At 46.2% G+C, this 23264-nt stretch overlaps 1 protein-coding gene across 2 annotated transcripts in view; it reads left to right on the top strand.

Annotated features, from left to right (window-relative positions):
- Nucleotides 1–223: 223 nt before the first annotated feature.
- The window catches only part of PRR29 (proline rich 29), a 32351-nt gene continuing 9310 nt past the window's right edge, over nucleotides 224–23264 (top strand). Inside the window, exons 1-5 of one of the 2 annotated variants that reach the window (XM_063963518.1) lie at nucleotides 224–301; nucleotides 2253–2353; nucleotides 8796–8886; nucleotides 11051–11166; nucleotides 12792–12991. In XM_063963518.1, coding sequence (XP_063819588.1) covers nucleotides 2270–2353; nucleotides 8796–8886; nucleotides 11051–11166; nucleotides 12792–12991 — 491 coding nt within the window. In that variant the 5' untranslated portion in view covers nucleotides 224–301; nucleotides 2253–2269. Of the gene's footprint in view, nucleotides 302–2125; nucleotides 2176–2252; nucleotides 2354–8795; nucleotides 8887–11050; nucleotides 11167–12791; nucleotides 12992–23264 lie in introns of those variants that run through there. The other variant, XM_063963517.1, reaches the window with a different exon arrangement.

Here is a 23264-nt window from a genome sequence, read left to right as displayed (position 1 = left end):
GGTACCCCTTGTGTGGAAGCAAATTAACCCATACAAGTATATTATAAAGAATAATTCAATCATGTTGAAATCGACCTCTAATAAGTTTTCATGTCAAAAAAATCCCTTCTCAGGAGAATTGCAGTCCACTACTAGAAAATGTCCAGGCTTAGAGCAAATGGAACTAGTCGAGTCACAGTCACATGTAAACAGTTGTGAAAATCTCAGTCTCTAAGGGTAAGGCTTTCTGAGCAAACATCTCTCTGTCAATCAGCGATTCCAGAATGTATCTGAAGAAGACTGCATGAGAAAAGACAATGGGGTAAGTGAAATAGCCTGCATGATGTAGGCATCAGCAAGTTCCCTGGCGAGTCTGCCCAATATTTGAAAGTGCCAATTATTTACAAGGTGAAAGCAAGCTGGTTTTGCCTTGTAAATGATTGCAGCTTTAAAAATATGGGCAGACTCGCCAGAATTCCCGCACAGTCTGCAGCTCGCAGACTATTACATAAGCCTCCATAGCTGTGCATTTGTTTAGCCACCTCCCAATCACCGCCCAGGACACCCAGCACTTTTCCAAGACATCCCTGATACTATGCTTCTCTACTGCTACAGTGCCTTTATGCAAAGCGCTGTAGGAGTTTTAGGCAGTGGAGCAAGTAGAAACATTTTCTTAGTAGTACTGAGTGCCGAAAAATGAGCGTTGACAGGTGTTGTAAGGGGGCGTGGCCACATGCTGCTAGTGGGAGTGGCTACATGACACTAGCGGCGTGGCCACAATACAGCCCCCTTTTTTTTTTTTATCTGGAGGCAAGGCTAATAATATATAGTAATGCCTCCAGTATAATAGAAATATATAGTATTGCCCCCAATTTAATAACAATATATAGTAATTACTCCATTATAACAGGAAAATACAGCCACTGTCGCACTCCCAGTAACCCTGACAAAGTGGGAGGAGCCGTCATGCTGCCGAACATCATGGTCTTGTTGCTTTATGGCATATTATAATTGTGGTAATGGCAAAGTGTATGGCAGGTGGTACTACGTACCCGCTGCCAAATTCTTAAGTGTACTCCGTACCCGAGCGTACCCGCATACTAGCACTGCTGGTTTTAGGACATTTTTTAGCTTGAGCAGTAGCAAAAATATCGCTCAGCTCCGCTAACATCAGTATTGTGAGTGGCTCTGAATCAGGTCCAAAGGTTGAAAATTTACAGTGCCCAGCAAAGCAGCAATCCTGTTGATCACTGGAGTGAGTTGGCTTTATATAAATGCAAATGTCCACAAACTGTCCCATGAAACCAAAGCAATGTAGCCCCTCACATACAGTAGGTGATCCCACGTAACAAGTTTGACGGCTATTTCAGAGTCCATTGAATAAAAACAATAAAACATTATACATATAGAAACACATTATTAGATGACATAGCAGCAGTTAGCAGCATAAATGTGTCCATTAGATATAAATAGCATAAATCTTAATGGGTGGTATTCAGTATACCGGTTGTTGGGATCCCGGCGCACAGTATACCGGCGCCGGAATACCGACACCCGTCATACCGACAACTTTTCTCCCTCTTGGGGGTCCACGACCCCCTGGAGGGAGAATAGATAGCGTGGTGTGCGTATCGCGCCACCGTGCCCGCATCGTGGCAAGCAAAGGGGCTCATTTGCGCTCGCCCCGCTGTCGGAAAGCCGCCGGTCGGGATCCTGGCGCCGGGAATCCGGCCGCTGGTAACTCATACCACACCCATCTTAATAACTGATAATGGTGGTAATGTACTTCTTAACAGTCAGTAATAAACTTTCCCCAGAACATAAGGTTAGACCATCTTACAGTTAATGAATGTAGGAAAATAGAGCAATATATTAAAGCTGATCATGTAAAAGAAAACAAAAAAAAACTTTTACTTATAATTAACCAGAGGAAGAAGGCTGTTCAGTTTTAAGTCTGACAAGTCAAACAATATTTTCACCACCATTGTAATCTCCCTGTACTCCGTTCTGACTCACAAATAATTAGTGGCCACTTGGCTATAAGGTAAATAAAGCCTACACAAACACAATGTACATATATACTTATGTATGCAATCTTAGCTGCATACACTGAACACATCATTTGTGTACATACAGTTTCCAGGGCAGCCACTTCAGCTGATCATGACAGACCAAGCCTCTCCAGATTAGTTTCCTGTACTTAAATTACTGCTGTTCATTTGTTGTTCATTTGTTGTCCTATTCTCATACTCCCTAACTCCCTGCTTTTACAGATTTGTCCTTGGTTACGATGTTTCAGCATGTAGACACCACTTACTCGACCAACCCGTCCTTGGAGAGGAATTACGCTGGATTACAGATCATCCCTCCTGCAGTAAATCCTGAGTACTTTGGATACACAATTTGCAGTTTGTTTATATTGTATACTTGTATATTATGCCTATTTAGTAAAAAAGTGTAAACATTCCTTGTTGCGGTGATTAGAAATATTATTTTGGGGATATTTATTAAGGGGTAGTTGCTGGGACATGGACCATGCATGAAACAAAAAAAAGTTACAGAAAAATATTTGTTTGTTTTTTTATTATTTTCCTATGTATTTAAACAGCTGTGAAGAAAAAGTAACAGCATTGTTGATTTAGTTCAGGGGTAAGCAACATAAGGCAGCTGCTGTGGAACTATACAGCACAGCAGGTCCTGACACAGTTTTAGCATGCCCTAACAGCAAAATTGTGGCAGGGCATGCTGGGATGTGTTGATTTAGTAGATTCTCAGCTTTATTTATATTTTATTATTTATTTGTAAAATATTTTTCCAGAAAGAAGTACATTGAGAGAAACCTCTCGTATTCACGTATGTTCTTCTGGTTACATCATGATCACAAACAAAAGGCATTAAGCATCACAAGTTGTTTGTTGATATATAATGCAGCATTCTCTGAGATTATATATAGATATGCATAGCATTCTCATATTGAGGTTTTTACTTGTTACTCTGTATCTGTTAATTCTATATAAGGCCTATAAAAAGTATACAAAAAAACTGTTGTCCTATGAGTGGCATATGGTCATCAAAGTGGCCATATGTAGTCTGTCCACATGTGACCCAAGGATACAAATAACCCTTTTCAGGAGTTGGGGGGTTATGTTAGGGATACGCATCAGAAACTGATGGGCAGCAATCATCAATGCTCCGAGACTGATGGAAATGAGTTTCTATTTGATGGTGGGATTGCTATGGTTGCCAACATCGCAGCTTACTGTATGTTCCATGACTCATCCAGTGGCTACTTGCTTCCATTCTGCTGTATACAGTGTAAGCTGCTGTGCATAGTATAGTAGTGTTAGTATGCACAAGTACAAACCTCCAGTATTTGCTATGTGTGCACACTAACACTACTATACTACGTATGAGCTAAAGCTACACTTATGATTAAATAATTGAATGGTTACCTTACAATGACTATATGTAATTGCAAGCCATGTTGCTAGAGTGACAATGCTGCCACTATTCATTGGCCATTCCTACTGTCTGTAAGAAACCCTGTGAGGGGTAAAGAATGGAGCAGCAGCAGCAGGCGGGAAAGCATAGACGTACATTAAGAAGTAAGGCCTGTGTAAATGGCAGTGTGCTGCCTCTCTAAGGCAATGTGTGCCCCTGTCTACAAAAATGCTGGCAAATTGCACCTGATAACATCAGTGCAAAGTACAGATTTTCGATACTTCGCACATTCGTTCTGCACGTGCGTGAACGGGTCCTGCTGCGGCATATGATGCAGGCTAACAGACTGTCGATTGACAGTCTGATGGCATTTTGGGGGTGGGGAGGGGTCAGCAATGGGCTCCATTTTAAAAAACTGAGGCGTAACCCCACCGTATAGGGGGTGGGAAAAGGCCAGGGATATCTGTCCTGCACCATGGGTGCCATAAGTCACCCGATGGTGGGTGCTTTGATCTGATGCTGCTCGGATCACTAGTGCAGCAGCAGGCGTCTGCATTACATACAGCTTTATCACTGCTGCTTCCAAGGAAGCAGTAGTGATAGCAAAACTAACCGCACCCGAATGACCCCCATAGTGCACAGTTTGGGACCCACTAGATTAGATATTGGGTGAAGCCATCATTTCACCATCTTGACTAGGACCATAGGAAACCATTTGGGTTATATACTGTAAATAAGTGAGGGGGAGTCTAATGTTAATGTCATCTAATACAATGCTTAGGTCCCTTGTGGGGACCACCTCCCACATTGGAGATCTGATATAAATAGGTGTTCATAATAAATGCATTGTTGTACTCTCTGACAAAATGAATCAAGTACAGTATAAAAATACTTGATTAATTTATCAACCCTCCCTACTTGGTCTTATTTTGTATGCTCAACTGGTCAATTTCAGTTACTCAGTATCAGGGGTGGATTGGCCCACTGGGATACCAGGACGGTTTGCTGCTGGGACAGGTCCCATGCTCTCCTTAGTGGCCATGCCCCCATCCTCCATGCGGGTGGTATTCACATGACCTCCTCCGTGAGCCCGAAGGCTCACTATCCCGATGGTCGGCATGCCAACCAACAGGGACTATTTCCACTCGTGGGTGTCCACGACACCCATAGAGTGGGAATAGAACCCGTGGCAACCGCAGGTCGCCACCGAGCCCGCAGCGTGGCGAGCGCAGCGAGCCCGCAAGGGGCTTGCTGCACTCGCCCCTCCCCGCCGGGATCCCGGCGTTGGTATGCCGCCGGGATCCCGGCGTCTGTAAGGTGACCGGCGGTCAGGAGACCGCCGGTCACCAGTACTACACCCCTCCATGCTGGTCCTATTCATATATGTGGCTGTCCGCTGTCACCGGGCAGACACTGAGGGAGCGAATACAGCCTCTAGAATGAAGCTGCTGCTCCGCCTGCACGTAGCCGTTGTCACAAGGAACAGTGAAACTGAAGGGAAAATGCGCAGCTTCTAACCTGCTGCTGCTGGACATGCTGGCTACAGTGGTCATTGTAATAATTGATTTCATATTGCTGCATATGTAGAGGGGGAGGGGGAGGGGCAGATAGGGACGGGGCAGAGAGGATAGGTAGGGGCAGATAGGGAATGGAGACAAGGGGAGTAGGAGCAGATTGGGAATGGAGAGAGTAAGGGTGGGCATGTGTAGAGATTAAGGCAGATATTTACAATAAAGTTTTATATTTAATTAAAAAGTAATTACGCCTTGCCATCTTGTGCCTCCACATGGTGATGGTCAAGTGCAAAGGTCAGTGCAAAAGAGTCTGTAAATCTTCTAGCTAACTATTATTTGCCCCTGTCAGATGTCAATGTGATGGTTATTTTCCTGTCGGTGTCAAAGTGATGGTTATTTTCCTGTCTGGTGTCACTGTGATGGTTTTTTTCCTGTTGGGTGTCAATGTGATGGTTATTTCCTTTCGGGTATCAATGTGATGGTTATTTTCCTGTGAGGTGTCAATGTAATGGTTATGTTCCTGTCGGGTGTAAGTGTGATGATTATTTTCCTGTTGGGTGTCAGTGTGATGGTTATTTTCCTGTGGGGGACAATGTGAGGCACAATGGGGTAAATTTACTAAGGTGGGAGATTTTTAGAACTGGTGATGTTGCCCATGGCAACCAATCAGATTCTACTTACCACCTATCTAGCTGCTTCTAGCAGATAATAGATATAATCTGATTGGTTGCTATGGGCAACATCACCAGTTCTAAAAATCTCCCACCTTAGTAAATTTACCCCAATGTGTTTTATTTATTTTTTCTTGTGCAATGTTTTCCTCTGTGCATGCATATGAGTTACACCACACATGTGTCCTGATGGTATTCATACAGAACTGCAGTACACAGGTGTATTAGAAATGTGTTGCCTGTTCCAAGGCAGTTACAGGCGGTTGGGTACTCAGATGCAGATGTAAAGTAGTATGGGTGATATTGTAGTGACACAGGCACATTGCTGATAGTGGTTGCATAAAGAGATGGTGAATTGCTCACATTGGATGCCATACTCAGACGTACCTAGCATAGGGCTGATGAAAGTTTCAGTGGTGCCACCGATGGTAGCGTCTAATCATGAACAAAACATGATTGCAACATCTGTAGACACTGACACAGTGCGCGTCTCAGTCCTTGAATATTCGGACGCACGGATGTCCACCACGGACGGACACTGTAGCTGCATTAGCATAAAGCTGCAGACACAATTACTGCAAAAGACCCAAGGAAGTTCACAACTGCATCCAACTCAGAATCAGGTCCTATGAGGATCGAGTTTCCATGCCCCAACAGCAAACACCCCCTCAATAGAAATTTCCCGGGTTGGTTTTCTATCCCAATCCACTCCTGCTCAGTATGTTTTATGTGTTCTCTTTAATTGGTATTACTGTGTACCCAGTGGTGCACGTATGGGGGTTTCTGAGTACCCAAAAACCCCCAGTGACAGATATTTTCTTTTATTTATGTTAAGCCCCACCCCATCCACAGGTCAAGGCAGAGGGGGCAGGACTAATATGACATCATTCTAAATGCATCACATCTTACTTACTCTGCTCCCTCCCAGAAGACCGGTGAATTGTGGCATTTTGCCACAAGGGCCGGGCCTAATCAATGGCGCATGCCAATAATTTGTTTTGAACAGAAACTGAGAACTGCATTCAGCAAACCACGCAGGTAAAAGAGAACAGTGGATTTTCAAAACTGGACACTAAGGGGGCAATTCAACTGTTCTGCTGTTCGGGTGCAAATGCAACGTGTGCTGACATCTCTGCTCGCTGACTTCCAAGGTGGCTAGTAGAAATGTGCAAAGTGTTCTGTTTTGGCACCCAAATTGGACTTTTTATGTTGTGGACAGTATTTTAGTCAGGTTTAGCCACTTTGCACAGCTAAATCCGATGCTTTTGGGCCCATCTGAAGTAATTGGTGTCCAATCGGAATAACAATTGAATTGCTCTGATGGACACCCATTATTGTGGGTGCCCAAATAAACAATTGAATCACACTCTAAGAACTGCATGTCCATAAGGCAAACAGTAGTGCCATTTTGCCTTTGTTCATGTAGGCCAGGGGTGGCCAGACTTTTGGAGTCGGTGATCTACTTTGAAAGCTGAAAATCTTTTGTGATCTACCTAGGAGGAATAATTGCGCGCGCCCAAAATAGGGGCGTGGCATAACAATAAAGGGGGCATGGTATAACAAAAAAGGGGCATGGCCTTGCTGCACAGGGTGTAATGACTGCCTCGCACGAAATCACACATTGGCCCCCACAGGTAAAAACCTCAAACACATATGCCTCCACAGTGCCACATATACCCCCACAGTGCCAGATACACATATGTCTCACAGTGCCATGTGCCCACAGTGCCAGACATGTCTCACAGTGCCAGATACACATATGCCCCCACAGTGCCAAATATGCCCCCACAGTGCCACATATGCCCCCACAGTTCCAGATACACATATGCCCCCACAGTGCCACATATGCCCCAACGGTTCCACATATGTCCCCACAGTGCCATGTGCCGATGTTAACATTAATACTTAATTTAGCTGGCTGGATCCCCGCTGTCACGTGTCTGCTCCTGCTACCGCTTCCCACCGCTGCTGCTGCTACTCCTCACATCACGTTTCCCAATCGTGCATTGCGCGGCTGACATCATGATGTCACCTGCGCACCCGCGCAATGCATCATTGGGAACGCTGCAGACTCAGATGGCAGAGGTGGCACACTTGGATCGCGATTTACCGGCGAGAGCTCCGCGATCTACCGGTAGATTGCGATCAACGTTTTGGCCGCCTCTGATGTAGACAGATAGTATACAGATAAACTTGGACTGCAACTGTTCTGTGCTTGTATTACTCCTGGTTGTGACTATGGCCCTCATTCCGAGTTGTTCACTCGCTGGCTGCTTTTAGCAGCAGTGCAAACACTAGGCCGCCACCCTCTGGGAGTGTATCTTAGCTTAGCAGAAGTGCGAACGAAAGGATCATAGCTCTGCTACAAAAAAAGATTATGCAGTTTCAGAGTAGCTCGAGACTTACTCCTAGCTAGCGATCACTTCAGTCTGTTTAGTTCCTGTTTTGACGTCACAAACACGCCCTGCGTTCGGTCAGCCACTCCCCCGTTTCCCCAGCCACTCCTGCGTTTTTATCGGGCATGCCTGCGTTTTTACACACACTCCCCGAAAACGGCAGTTACCACCCAGAAACACCCACTTCCTGTCAATCACTGAACGAACAGCAGTGCGACTGAAAAGCGTCGCTAGACCTTGTGTGAAACTGCATAGTCTTGTGTGAAAGTACGTTGCGCGTGCGCGCTGTGCACCATACGTATGCGCACAAGTGCCGATTTTTAGCCTGATCGCTGTGAACAACAGCAGCTAGCGATCAACTCGGAATGACCCCCAATGCACCTATTTTGTGCGCAAAAGTGTTGAAAGTTGTCTATTTTTTTTATATACGACACAAAAACATTGCAAAGTTAATTCTGTGCATATTTAAAGATATCACTGCTGTAATCACTGCAGACCTCCCAACCATCACGATTTCAGTAATAAAGCATTTCCTAATCTAAAATATATTTGTATAAACATTTAGGTATTTTTACTCCATGCTTCCAGTATAGTGTCCTCATAATGTGGCCAGCCAGTATTCCTGAGGTACAGGGTATCAGCAATATGTTCATGGTGAAAGATGCAGCGGCTGTAGTGTAGTGTCCACCTCTGAATCAGCCCAATTATTAATAAATAGGCCCCTGTGACATCTCTACACAGTACAGAGAGAGACATTAAGGGTGCCCTAATGTCATGTTCTTCTATTTTTTCAGTTTCCCCAACAGCCAACTATAATTCAGCTGCTTCCAGGAGATTTCATCCCTCCTCTGTCTCATCCAATCAGACATGGACGTGCTAAAGAAGGTGAGATAAATTTAATGTAAAGAATATACACTCTAAGAGTGCCGGGTTGGGCCTAGAATGAAACATACCTACAGAATAAAACCAACTTACCTTCTGCTGAGATGATGTATTAATATATCATCAGGAGCGTTCCTAGCCATTCTGTCTTATACAAACTGTCATAATCATTTGAAGACGAGTGGGGTATCGCATTAATAAATACTGTCACTGATAATTGTTATTACACCTTTAAATTATTTTTGTATCTATAAAATTATGAATGAAGGAGAATGTTGTGCAAGAAAAAAAAAATCCTGTGACTGCAAGTTCAGAGAGAGTAAAAGCCTTTTTACTGAGAGAGTTTAGAGGAGAATGGCCAGACTGGTTTAAGCTGACATGACTGGCAACAGTAACTCGTATATTACAACAGTGGTATGCAGAAAAGTAGCTTTGAACACACAGCATTTGGAACCTTGTAGTGGATGGCCTAATGCAGCAGACCACACCTGGTTTGTCTCCTGTCAGCTAAGAACAGGAGACTGATGCTACAGTGGGCACAGGCTCATCAACACTGAGCATTGGAAAATTGGAAAAATATTGTCTGGTCTGACAAATCTTTATTTCTACTATGATCTGCAGATGGTAGACTCAGAGGCTGACCTAAGCAACATTAATCCATGGATCCATACTGCTTTGTGTTAACCAGGGATGGCCATCGACCATCGATGATTCATAATCATCAATGGTTTATGGCCGATGTAGAATACTTTTGCCATTGATCGGGAGGAACCAGATGGTTTCCCTCCATCGATGGCATAGCATAACCATATTTGTATTCCCCCCCCCCCCCCCCAAAATGCTGGTAAACGGAGCATCCACCCCCTGATACCTATGAAGCTCCGGCCCCAGGTTTTGATTGGCCATTCAGTCAAAGAAAAGGGATGACCATCGGTTGGTGAAACCATTGATGGTCATCCATTGCATAGTAGGCTGCCATCGATGGCCACTTACAATATAGCCACTTATCTATAGCCACTTATATGGCTATCGGTGTGGTTACCATCGATGGTAACCACACCGATAGACATCCCAAGTGTTGACCATACGAGCTGGTGGAGGTGGAGTAATGGTGTGGGAAATGCGTACATTTTCCAATATGCACAGTTGCAAAAAATTGTTCAGATATGTTAACATCGACATTAAGTTTGGCTCTGAATCAGGCCCAGAATTTCATGTGCGGGAAATGGGTCTTTCGTGCACCTTCAGAGAGAATAGTGGTGCAAATGTATCTACAGTATATGGCAGGGGGTGGCCAGACTTTTGGAGTCGGTGATCTACTTTGAAAGCTGAAAAGCTTTTGTGATCTACCTAGGAGGGATAATTGCATGCGCCACAAAATAGGTGCGTGGCATACCAAAAAGGGGGCATGGTATAACAAAAAAGGGGCGTAGCCTTGCTGCACAGGGTGTAATGACTGTCTCGCACGAAATCACACATTGGCCCCCACAGGTAAAAACCTCAAATACATATGCCCCCACAGTGACAGATATGCCCCCACAGTGCCATGTGCCCACAGTGCCAAACATGCCCCCACAGTGCCAGATACACATATGCCCCCACAGTGCCACATATGCCCCCACAGTGCCAGATACACATATGCCCCACAGTGCCAGATACACATATGCTGCCACAATGCCACATACGCCCCCACAGTGCCATGTGCCCACACTAACATTTATACTTACTTTGACTGGCTGGATCCCCGCTGTCACGTGCCTGCTCCTGCTCCCGCTTCCCGCCGCTGCTGCTCTTTACATCGCATTCCCAATCGTGCATTGCATCACCCGCGCACCCGCGCAATGCATCACTGGGAACGCTACAGACTCAGGCACCAGAGGCGGCACACTTGGATTGCAATTTACCGGCGAGAGCTCCGCGATCTACCGGTAGATCGTGATCAACGTTTTGTCCGCCTCTGGTATATGGTAATACTTCCCAGTTCTATGCAAATTAATATTATATTTAGGCTACTGCAAATAAGTACAATCTGTCAACGTGACCATCAGGCAAAACAAGGTTGTGAATCCGTAGTTTAAACTCTCTTTTATTACACAGATATCTAAACAATTCTGTATTATTATCTACCTAACCTATTTTATAACTCTGTATATATTTTTGGCTTCAGATTTAATAGAACTGATGATGATACAGAATGCACAGATGCATCAGGTTATTATGAACAATATGACAATGTCAGCATTGTCCAGCTTTGGATATGGCACAACTCAAACCGTCCCAATGGTAAGTTAATGAGCAGCCTCTCTTTGATTTTGAGTTGCCACAATGCTGATATTCTCAGAAATGGTCCATGCTTTTCAACTGTGCATGTGTGTAAGTCGCTAAAACATCACACAGAGCATACGCCCCATGATATGTACACACAGAGGCTCAGTTGCCAATGAGATGCATGGTACACAGTGTCTTGGAAATGTGTTGGGTGTTCCAGGGCTGTAACTGGGAGGTGGCTATACAGATGCAGATGGTCCGTCTTATGGGCGTGTTATAGGAGTGTCACAGGCGTGTCTCTGAGGTGGTTTCAAACTCAGGTGCTTAATTGTCACAACGGAGACCATACTCAGACAGATTCTGAACCTAGCATGAGGCAAGTGCAAGTTTCGATGGTGCAACTGATTGTTGTGTCAAAAGACTCACCAAGAGTTGTTTCTATGTACTAAGCCTTGGGGAAAAAGAAAGTGGAGAGAGATAATGAACCATGCAATCAGCTCCAAACTGTCATTTTTCAAATACAGCCTGTAACATGGCAATTAGAAGTTGGTTGACTGTTACTTTATCTCCGTCCACTTTATCTCTCTCCAAGACTTAGGGCCTAATTCAGACCTGATCGCAACAGCAAATTTGTTAGCAAAACTCTGTGCACTACAGAAGGGGCAGATATAACATGTGCAGCTAGATTTGGGTGGGTTATATTGTTTCTGTATAGGGTAAATACTGGCTGCTTTATTTTTACACTGCAATTTAGATTTCAGTTTGAACACACCCCACCCAAATCTAACTCTCTCTGCACATTATATCTGCCCCCCCCGCCCCCGCAGTATACATGGTTTTGCCCATTAGCTAACAAATTTGATGCTGTGATCAGGTCTGAATTAGGCCCTTCGTACATAGACATCTTAGTCATTGCACAAGCACAGGTGTACACCAGGGAAGGGCTTGTAGTGGTATTTGCATGAAGTCGCACATACTAAACCAGCAAGGAAGCCACTCATGGATCTTTTGCAGTCACTTTGAGGACTAAGGGGTATGTTCAATTACAGTCGGATCCTCTCCGACGGTATGACTCATGGCAGTAATTTAAAATTCAGATCCAGGGCTAGCTGGGACATGTGTTGTGTCAATATAGAATATAAAATATTTTCCTTGTACATATTTAATAACCTCACACACACTGCCTTAGCAGGATTTGGGGAATAGCCCAATAGCCCTAGTGCTAGTTATTTCTAAGGGAGAGAGGAGCTTTTTTATGTTTCTTTTTTTGCAGGCCCCACTCCGCTGTGCTAACAAGCCTAGGGCTCATGGCAGGGAGGAACCCCCAGTCAGAGGATGCTAAAGTGCCACATGTAGTAGCCCCATATTTTTTGAAGTGTGGGTTCATAACCTGCCGCATCTCACTGGCAGATTGGCAACTCAGCCTTCAAATTGCAGGATACTACATTGCATGACTTGGAGACCAAAGTCGTTGCAATGACTTTACAGTTTTCGGTTATGTAAGTTACTAGAATTTGCAGCCAATTACATTCTCCCCATATCATTAGCTGAGTAGGTCATGTTAACTGTTTGGGAGGACAGCTGATTGAGTAACATGTTGTTTTCAATGTATTAATCTGCTTTCTTTTCCCTATATATAGCCTAATGTGGTTCCAGTTCAAGTTGATGAGGATGAGCCTATTGTGTATCATCATCATTATGAATCATACCCAGGAAACTACATGACCTATCCAGCATATCCTACATTACCACCACCAGCACCCATGCCACATCAAGATCCAACCATCAGACACTTAAATCTGGATATGCAACCCGTCTCACCCACACGCAACATAGACCAGTGAGATGGCAGTGTGTATCTGTGTTTGTGATAATGTTGTATTGAAATATAGAAGCACTGTACTATGTTGTACTACTCTGTACATCTTCAATATCTATATGCAAGCAAGGGTGAGATTACAGGTACCCAGAATGTAACCTTCAGATCAGAAAGATAGTAAAAAAATATTCAGAATGACAGTAGCACTACCATTTCCAAGATCACCAAAACAAGGCCCTCTTTATTTGGTAATTTTTTCTAGAGCAAGACATTCAGATATCTATTGTTTGGAAACAGGGGCCAGTATTTACTAAAAATCCGAGTTTGGCCGATTTGTGTTTTTTTTTCTAAGTCCCAATCCGGGAATTCACTAAGCACCAATCTCGGCAATGTCTGGTCTATTCTTAATGGTTTGAATGACAACGTTCCGAAATACGAATGAATAGACCATCGGTCAACTGCGGCTGTTATTTAATAGAATACGGGCATTCACTATTCATTCGTATTTGGGTGTTAGTTTCTGAGTGCTCAAGTGCGGGTCTGTTTTTTTTTCGATTCGTTAAAAAAACCAGCAATAAAATAGACCTGCTTTTTCCAGTCGAGTTTGGATAACCATGCACGGATCAGTGAGATCTGTGCATGGTTATCTATGGGAAAGGGTCTGTTTAGTAAAACGGGGAAAAAAATTGCGTGGGGTCCCCCCTCCTAAGCATAACCAGCCTCGGGCTCTTTGAGCCGGTCCTGGTTGAAAAAATATGGGGAAAAAAAGGACAGGGGTTCCCCCATATTTAATCAACCAGCACCGGGCTCTGCGCCTGGTCCTGGTTCCAAAAATATGGGGGACAAAAAGCGTAGGGGTCCCCCGTATTTCTGAAACCAGCACCGGGCTCCACTAGCTGGGGAGATAATGCCACAACCGGGGGACACTTTGATATCGGTCCCTGCGGCCGTGCCATTAAAAACCCAACTAGTCACCCCTGGCCGCTGCCCTTGGATGGGGGGGGACAGCCTCGGGCTTCACCCCTGGCCCTTGGGTGGCTGGAGGGGGGGGACCCCTTGATTGAAGGGGTCCCCACTCCTCCAGGGTACCCCGGCCAGGGGTGACTAGTTGGGGTTTTAATGGCACGGCCGCAGGGACCGATATCAAAGTGTCCCCCGGCTGTGGCATTATCTCCCCAGCTAGTGGAGCCCGGTGCTGGTTTCAGAAATACGGGGGACCCCTACGCTTTTTGTCCCCCGTATTTTTGGAACCAGGACCAGGCGCAGAGCCCGGTGCTGGTTGATTAAATATGGGGAACCCCTGTCATTTCCCCCCCCATATTTTTTCAACCAGGACCGGCTCAAAGAGCCCGAGGCTGGTTGTGCTTAGGAGGGGGGACCCCACGCAATTTTTTTCAGATTTTTAAAGACTTTAATCATCTTTTTAAGGTACACAATGAAGCCCTGCACGGATCTCACAGATCCGGCCGGGATTCCTTGTGCTTTTTCAGGCAGTGTTTTACTCATCACTCCCGTAAAACACTGCCTGATATTACGAATCACATCGACATCGGAAAAAACGATTGTGCAAAACTCGGCAGCTTATTGAATGATCGTATCAGGATTTAAAAAGTTGCAGTAAAATGCACCCGATACCATTCGAGTTCAAACACCCTTCAAAACGGCCAAAACACGAATATTAGTAAATATTGCCCAGGGTTGGGGGGGGGGGGGGGGGGGGACAGTTTTAAAAAATAAGAATTTACTTACCGATAATTCTATTTCTCGTAGTCCGTAGTGGATGCTGGGAACTCCATAAGGACCATGGGGAATAGCGGCTCCGCAGGAGACTGGGCACAAAAGTAAAAGCTTTAGGACTACCTGGTGTGCACTGGCTCCTCCCCCTATGACCCTCCTCCAAGCCTCAGTTAGGATACTGTGCCCGGACGAGCGTACACAATAAGGAAGGATATTGAATCCCGGGTAAGACTCATACCAGCCACACCAATCACACCGTACAACCTGTGATCTGAACCCAGTTAACAGCATGATAACAGAGGAGCCTCTGAAAAGATGGCTCACAACAATAATAACCCGATTTTTGTAACAATAACTATGTACAAGTATTGCAGACAATCCGCACTTGGGATGGGCGCCCAGCATCCACTACGGACTACGAGAAATAGAATTATCGGTAAGTAAATTCTTATTTTCTCTGACGTCCTAGTGGATGCTGGGAACTCCGTAAGGACCATGGGGATTATACCAAAGCTCCCAAACGGGCGGGAGAGTGCGGATGACTCTGCAGCACCGAATGAGAGAACTCCAGGTCCTCCTCAGCCAGGGTATCAAATTTGTAGAATTTAGCAAACGTGTTTGCCCCTGACCAAGTAGCTGCTCGGCAAAGTTGTAAAGCCGAGACCCCTCGGGCAGCCGCCCAAGATGAGCCTTGTGGAATGGGCTTTTACAGATTTTGGCTGTGGCAGGCCTGCCACAGAATGTGCAAGCTGAATTGTAATACAAATCCAACGAGCAATAGTCTGCTTAGAAGCAGGAGCACCCAGCTTGTTGGGTGCATACAGGATAAACAGCGAGTCAGATTTTCTGACTCCAGCCGTCCTGGAAACATATATTTTCAGGGCCCTGACTACGTCCAGCAACTTGGAGTCCTCCAAGTCCCTAGTAGCCGCAGGCACCACAATAGGCTGGTTCAAGTGAAATGCTGAAAACACCTTAGGGAGAAATTGAGGACGAGTCCTCAATTTTGCCCTGTCAGAATGAAAAATTAGGTAAGGGCTTTTATAGGATAAAGCCGCCAATTCTGAGACACGCCTGGCTGAAGCCAGGGCTAACAGCATTACCACCTTCCATGTGAGATATTTTAAGTCCACAGTGGAAAGTGGTTCAAACCAATGTGATTTTAGGAATCCCAAAACTACATTGAGATCCCAAGGTGCCACTGGAGGCACAAAAGGAGGTTGTATATGCAGTACCCCCTTGACAAACGTCTGTACTTCAGGAACTGAAGCCAGTTCTTTTTGGAAGAAAATCGACAGGGCCGAAATTTGAACCTTAATGGACCCTAATTTTAGGCCCATAGACAGTCCTGTTTGCAGGAAATGCAGGAAACGACCCAGTTGAAATTCCTCTGTAGGGGCCTTCCTGGCCTCGCACCACGCAACATATTTACGCCAAATACGGTGATAATGTTGTACGGTTACATCCTTCCTGGCTTTGATCAGGGTAGGGATGACTTCATCCGGAATGCCTTTTTCCTTCAGGATCCGGCGTTCAACCGCCATGCCGTCAAACGCAGCCGCGGTAAGTCTTGGAATAGACAGGGTCCCTGCTGGAGCAGGTCCTTTCTTAGAGGTAGAGGCCACGGGTCCTCTGTGAGCATCTCTTGAAGTTCCGGGTACCAAGTCCTTCTTGGCCAATCCGGAGCCACGAGTATCGTTCTTACTCCTCTCCTTCTTATGATCCTCAGTACCTTGGGTATGAGAGGCAGAGGAGGGAACACATACACTGACTGGTACACCCATGGTGTTACCAGAGCGTCCACAGCTATTGCCTGAGGGTCCCTCGACCTGGCGCAATACCTGTCTAGTTTTTTGTTGAGGCGGGACGCCATCATGTCCACCTTTGGTTTTTCCCAACGGTTCACAATCATGTGGAAAACCTCTGGGTGAAGTCCCCACTCCCCCGGGTGGAGGTCGTGTCTGCTGAGGAAGTCTGCTTCCCAGTTGTCCACTCCCGGAATGAACACTGCTGACAGTGCTATCACATGATTTTCTGCCCAGCGAAGAATCCTTGCAACTTCTGTTATTGCCCTCCTGCTTCTTGTGCCGCCCTGTCTGTTTACGTGGGCGACTGCCGTGATGTTGTCCGACTGGATCAGCACCGGCTGACCTTGAAGCAGAGGTCTTGCTAGGCTCAGAGCATTGTAGATGGCTCTTAGCTCCAGGATATTTATGTGAAGTGATGTCTCCAGGCTTGACCACAAGCCCTGGAAATTTCTTCCCTGTGTGACTGCTCCCCAGCCTCTCAGGCTGGCATCCGTGGTCACCAGGACCCAGTCCTGAATGCCGAATCTGCGGCCCTCTAGAAGATGAGCACTCTGCAACCACCACAGGAGAGACACTCTTGTCCTTGGAGACAAGATTATCCGCTGATGCATCTGAAGATGCGACCCGGACCATTTGTCTAGCAGATCCCACTGGAAGGTTCTTGCGTGGAATCTGCCGAATGGGATTGCTTCGTAAGAAGCCACCATTTTTCCCAGAACCCTTGTGCATTGATGCACTGAGACTTGGCCTGGTTTTAGGAGCTTTCTGACTAGTTTGGATAACTCCCTGGCTTTCTCCTCCGGGAGAAACACCTTTTTCTGGACTGTGTCCAGGATCATCCCTAGGAATAGAAGTCGTGTCGTCGGGATCAGCTGCGATTTTGGAATATTGAGAATCCAACCGTGCTGGCGCAGCACTATCTGAGATAGTGCTACCCCGACTTCCAACTGTTCCCTGGATCTTGCCCTTATCAGGAGATCGTCCAAGTAAGGGATAACTAAAACTCCCTTCCTTCGAAGGAGTATCATCATTTCGGCCATTACCTTGGTAAAGACCCGGGGTGCCGTGGACAATCCAAACGGCAGCGTCTGAAACTGATAGTGACAGTTCTGTACCACAAACCTGAGGTACCCTTGGTGAGAAGGGTAAATTGGGACGTGTAGGTAAGCATCTTTGATGTCCAGAGACACCATATAGTCCCCTTCTTCCAGGTTTGCAATCACTGCTCTGAGTGACTCCATCTTGAATTTGAACCTTTGTATGTAAGTGTTCAAGGATTTCAGGTTTAAAATTGGTCTCACCGAGCCTTCCGGCTTCGGTACCACAAATAGTGTGGAATAGTACCCCTTTCCCTGTTGTAGGAGGGGTACCTTGATTATCACCTGCTGGGAATACAGCTTGTGAATGGCTTCCAATACTGCTTCCCTGTCTGAGGGAGACGTCGGTAAAGCAGACTTTAGAAAACGACGAGGGGGAGACGTCTCGAATTCCAATTTGTACCCCTGAGATACCACCTGAAGGATCCAGGGGTCCACTTGCGAGTGGGCCCACTGCGCACTGAACTTCTTGAGACGGGCCCCCACCGTGCCTGAGTCCGCTTGTAAAGCCCCAGCGTCATGCTGAGGACTTTGCGGAGGCGGGAGAGGGCTTTTGTTCCTGGGAACTGGCTGTTTGTTGCAGCCTTTTTCCTCTCCCTCTGCCACGGGGCAGAAATGAGGCGCCTTTTGCCCGCTTGCCCTTATGGGGCCGAAAGGACTGCGCCTGATAGTATGGCGTCTTCTTAGGTTGAGAAGCTACCTGGGGTAAAAATGTGGATTTTCCAGCAGTTGCCGTGGCTACCAGGTCTGATAGACCTACCCCAAATAACTCCTCCCCCTTATAAGGCAATACTTCCATGTGCCTTTTAGAATCCGCATCACCTGACCACTGCCGCGTCCATAAACCTCTTCTTGCAGAAATGGACAGCGCGCTAACTCTTGATGCCAGTCGGCAAATATCCCTCTGTGCATCACGCATATATAGAAATGCATCCTTCAAATGCTCTATAGTCAACAATATACTGTCCCTATCAAGGGTATCAATATTTTCAGTCAGGGAATCCGACCACGCCAGGCCCGCACTGCACAGCCAGGCTGAGGCTATTGCTGGTCGTAGTATAACACCCGTGTGAGAGTATATACATTTTAGGATATTCTCCAGCTTTCTATCGGCAGGTTCCTTTAGGGCGGCCGTATCAGGAGAGGGTAGTGCTACCTGTTTAGACAAGCGTGTGAGCGCTTTATCCACCCTAGGGGGTGTTTCCCATTGTGCCCTATCCTCTGGCGGGAAAGGGTACGATGCCAATAACCTTTTAGGAATTATCAGTTTTTTATCGGGGGAAACCCACGCCTCATCACACACTTCATTTAATTCCTCGGATACAGGAAAAACTACAGGCAGTTTTTTCTCACCAAACATAATCCCCTTCTTAGTGGTACTTGTATTATCAGATATATGCAATACATTTTTCATTGCTTCAATCATGTAACGTGTGGCCCTAGTGGAAGTCACGTTTGTCTCCTCATCATCGACACTGGAGTCAGTATCCGTGTCTGTGTCTGCCATTTGAGGTAACGGGCGTTTTAAAGCCCCTGATGGCGTTTGAGACCCCTGGACAGGCACAAGCTGATTAGCCGGCTGTCTCATGTCGTCAACTGTCTGTCGTAAGGAGCTGACACTGTCATGCAGTTCCTTCCACAAGCTCATCCACTCAGGTGTCGACTCCCTAGGGGGTGACAACTGTATAATAGGCAATTGCTCCGCTTCCATCTCATTTTCCTCCTCAAACATGTCGACACAATCGTACCGACACACCGCACACACACAGGGAATGCTCTGATAGAGGACAGGACCCCACTAGCCCTTTGGGGAGACAGAGGGAGAGTATGCCAGCACACACCAGAGCGCTATATATATATACAGGAATACCACTATCAAGTGTGCTTTTCCTTTATAGCTGCTGTTAATATAAAACTGCGCCAATTAGTGCCCCCCCTCTCTTTTTTACCCTTTTCTGTAGTGCAGGACTGCAGGGGAGAGTCAGGGAGACGTCCTTCCAGCGGAGCTGTGATGGAAAATGGCGCCCGTGTGCTGAGGAGATAGGCTCCGCCCCCTTCTCGGCGGCCTTTTCTCCCGCTTTTTTGGTAATTCTGGCAGGGGTTAAAATACACCCATATAGCCCTGGGGGTTATATGTGGTGTATTTATGCCAGCCAAGGTGTTTTACATTGCTGCTCAGGGCGCCCCCCCCCCTAGCGCCCTGCACCCTCAGTGACCGGAGTGTGAAGTGTGCTGAGTAACAATGGCGCACAGCTGCAGTGCTGTGCGCTACCTTGTTGAAGACTGATGTCTTCTGCCGCCGATTTTTCCGGACCTTTTCTTGCTTCTGGCTCTGTAAGGGGGCCGGCGGCGCGGCTCCGGGACCGAGCTCCGAGGCTGGGCCTGTGTTCGGTACCTCTGGAGCTAATGGTGTCCAGTAGCCTAAGAAGCCCAATCCACTCTGCACGCAGGTGAGTTCGCTTCTTCTCCCCTTAGTCCCTCGATGCAGTGAGCCTGTTGCCAGCAGGTCTCACTGAAAATAAAAAACCTAAAACTAAACTTTTCACTAAGAAGCTCAGGAGAGCCCCTAGTGTGCACCCTTCTCGGCCGGGCACAAAAATCTAACTGAGGCTTGGAGGAGGGTCATAGGGGGAGGAGCCAGGGCAGACCAGGTAGTCCTAAAGCTTTTACTTTTGTGCCCAGTCTCCTGCGGAGCCGCTATTCCCCATGGTCCTTACGGAGTTCCCAGCATCCACTAGGACGTCAGAGAAAAAAAGATTATTTTTTTTCTGTTAAAACCATTTTTTTGTTTCTTTTTGGGTTTAAACAATTTTTTTTTTTTTTTTTTTTTTTTTTTTTTTGCAATAATGTTTTAATGAAAAAAATTGGAATCCTGCATATTATATTAATACCGTGAAACATTGCTATGTATTGGAAACATTAATCAACCATGTTTTAATTCTTTCCGGCATTAACAATCCAAAGTTATTAGGCTTTGATATGATTTATTTTACATCTTTCAATAAAACCAATTTTTTACTGCTTATTATTCCTATTACATCTGAATATATGCAGATAGACTAAACATATTAAAACATACAAAGTACACCGAGAGATAGATGAAATTGACAATAAGAATAAAAGGTTTATGGTAAAAATTAGACCTACTTATTCCTTATAATTAAACTAATCTGAATAGTAATACAAAAATAAGAATTTACTTACCGATAATTCTATTTCTCGTAGTCCGTAGTGGATGCTGGGGACTCCGTCAGGACCATGGGGTTTAGCGGCTCCGCAGGAGACAGGGCACAATAATAAAAGCTTTAGGATCAGGTGGTGTGCACTGGCTCCTCCCCCCATGACCCTCCTCCAAGCCTCAGTTAGGATACTGTGCCCGGACGAGCGTGCATAATAAGGAAGGATATTGAATCCCGGGTAAGACTCATACCAGCCACACCAATCACACCGTACAACCTGTGATCTGAACCAAGTTAACAGTATGATAACAACGAAGGAGCCTCTGAAAAGATGGCTCACAACAAGAATAACCCGATTTTTGTAACAATAACTATGTACAAGTATTGCAGACAATCCGCACTTGGGATGGGCGCCCAACATCCACTACGGACTACGAGAAATAGAATTATCGGTAAGTAAATTCTTATTTTCTCTAACGTCCTAAGTGGATGCTGGGGACTCCGTCAGGACCATGGGGATTATACCAAAGCTCCCAAACGGGCGGGAGAGTGCGGATGACTCTGCAGCACCGAATGAGAGAACTCCAGGTCCTCCTCAGTCAGGGTGTGCCCCTGACCAAGTAGCAGCTCGGCAAAGTTGTAAAGCCGAGACCCCTCGGGCAGCCGCCCAAGATGAGCCCACTTCCTTGTGGAATGGGCTTTTACTGATTTTGGCTGTGGCAAGCCTGCCACAGAATGTGCAAGCTGAATTGTACTACAAATCCAGCGAGCAATCGTCTGCTTAGAAGCAGGAACACCCATCTTGTTGGGTGCATACAGGCTAAACAGCGAGTCAGATTTTCTGGCTCCAGTCGTCCTGGAAACATATATTTTCAGGGCCCTGACAACGTCAAGTAACTTGGAGTCCTCCAAGTCCCTAGTAGCCGCAGGTACCACAATAGGTTGGTTCATGTGAAAAACAGAAAACACCTTAAGGAGAAATTGAGGACGAGTCCTCAATTCTGCCCTGTCAGAATGAAAAATTAAGTAAGGGCTTTTATATGATAAAGCCGCCCATTCTGACACACGCCTGGCTGAAGCCAGGGCTAATAGAATCTTCACCTTCCATGTGAAATATTTTAATTCCACAGTGGTGAGTGGATCAAACCAATGTGACTTTAGGAAACTCAAAACAACATTGAGATCCTAAGGTGCCACTGGGGGCACAAAAGGAGGCTGTATATGCAGTACCCCTTTTACAAACGTCTGAACTTCAGGCACTGAAGCCAGTTCTTTCTGGAAGAAATTCGACAGGGTCGAAATTTGAACCTTAATGGACCCTAATTTTAGGCCCATAGACAGTCCTGTTTTCAGGAAATGTAGGAAACGACCCAGTTGGAATTCCTCTGTAGGGACCTTCTTGGCCTCACACCACGCAACATATTTTCGCCAAATGCGGTGAAAATGTTTTGCGGTTACATCCTTCCTGGCTTCGACCAGGGTAGGGATGACTTCATCTGGAATGCCCTTTCAGGATCCGGCGTTCAACTGCCATGCCGTCAAACGCAGCCGCGGTAAGTCTTGGAAAAGACAAGGCCCCTGCTGGAGCAGGTCCTCTCTTAAAGGTAGAGGCCACGGTTCTTCCGTGAGCATCTCTTGAAGTTCCGGGTACCAAGTCCTTCTTGACCCATCCGGAACCACGAGTATCGTTCTTACTCATCTCCTTCTTATGATTCTCAGTACTTTTGGTATGAGATGCATAGGAGGGAACACATACCCTGACTGGTACACCCACAGTGTTACCAGAGCGTCCACCGCTATCGCCTGAGGGTCCCTTGACCTGGCGCAATATCTGTCTAGTTTTTTGTTCAGGCGGGACGCCATCATGTCCACCTTTGGTTTTTCCCAACGGTTTACAATCATGTGGAAGACTTCCCGCTGAAGTCCCCACTCTCCCGGGTGGAGGTTATGCCTGCTGAGGAAGTCTGCTTCCCAGTTTTCCACTCCCGGAATTAACACTGCTGAGAGTGTTATCACATGATTTTTCGCCCAGCGAAGAATCCTTGCAGTTTCTGCCATTTCCCTCCTGCTTCATGTGCCGCCCTGTCTGTTTACGTGGGCGACTGCCATGATGTTGTCCCACTGGATCAATACCGGCTGACCTTGAAGCAGAGGTCTTGCTAAGCTTAGAGCCTTGTTAATTGCCCTTAGCTCCAGTATATTTATGTGGAGAGAAGTCTCCAGACTTGATCACACTCCCTGGAAAAAAAATTTTTCCTTGTGTGACTGCTCCCCAGCCACTCAGGCTGGCATCCGTGGTCACCAGGACCCAGTCCTGAATGTCGAATCTGCGGCCCTTTCATAGATGAGCACTCTGCAGCCACCGCAGAAGAAAACACCCTTGTCCTTGGAGACAGGGTTATCCGCTGATGCATCTGAAGATGCGATCCGGACCATTTTCCCAGCAGATTCCACTGAAAGGTTCTTGCGTGAA

Source organism: Pseudophryne corroboree, chromosome 3 (genome assembly GCF_028390025.1).
Source record: "Pseudophryne corroboree isolate aPseCor3 chromosome 3, aPseCor3.hap2, whole genome shotgun sequence".
Classification (NCBI taxonomy): domain Eukaryota; kingdom Metazoa; phylum Chordata; class Amphibia; order Anura; family Myobatrachidae; genus Pseudophryne; species Pseudophryne corroboree.
This window is presented reverse-complemented; position numbering and strand designations above follow the sequence as displayed.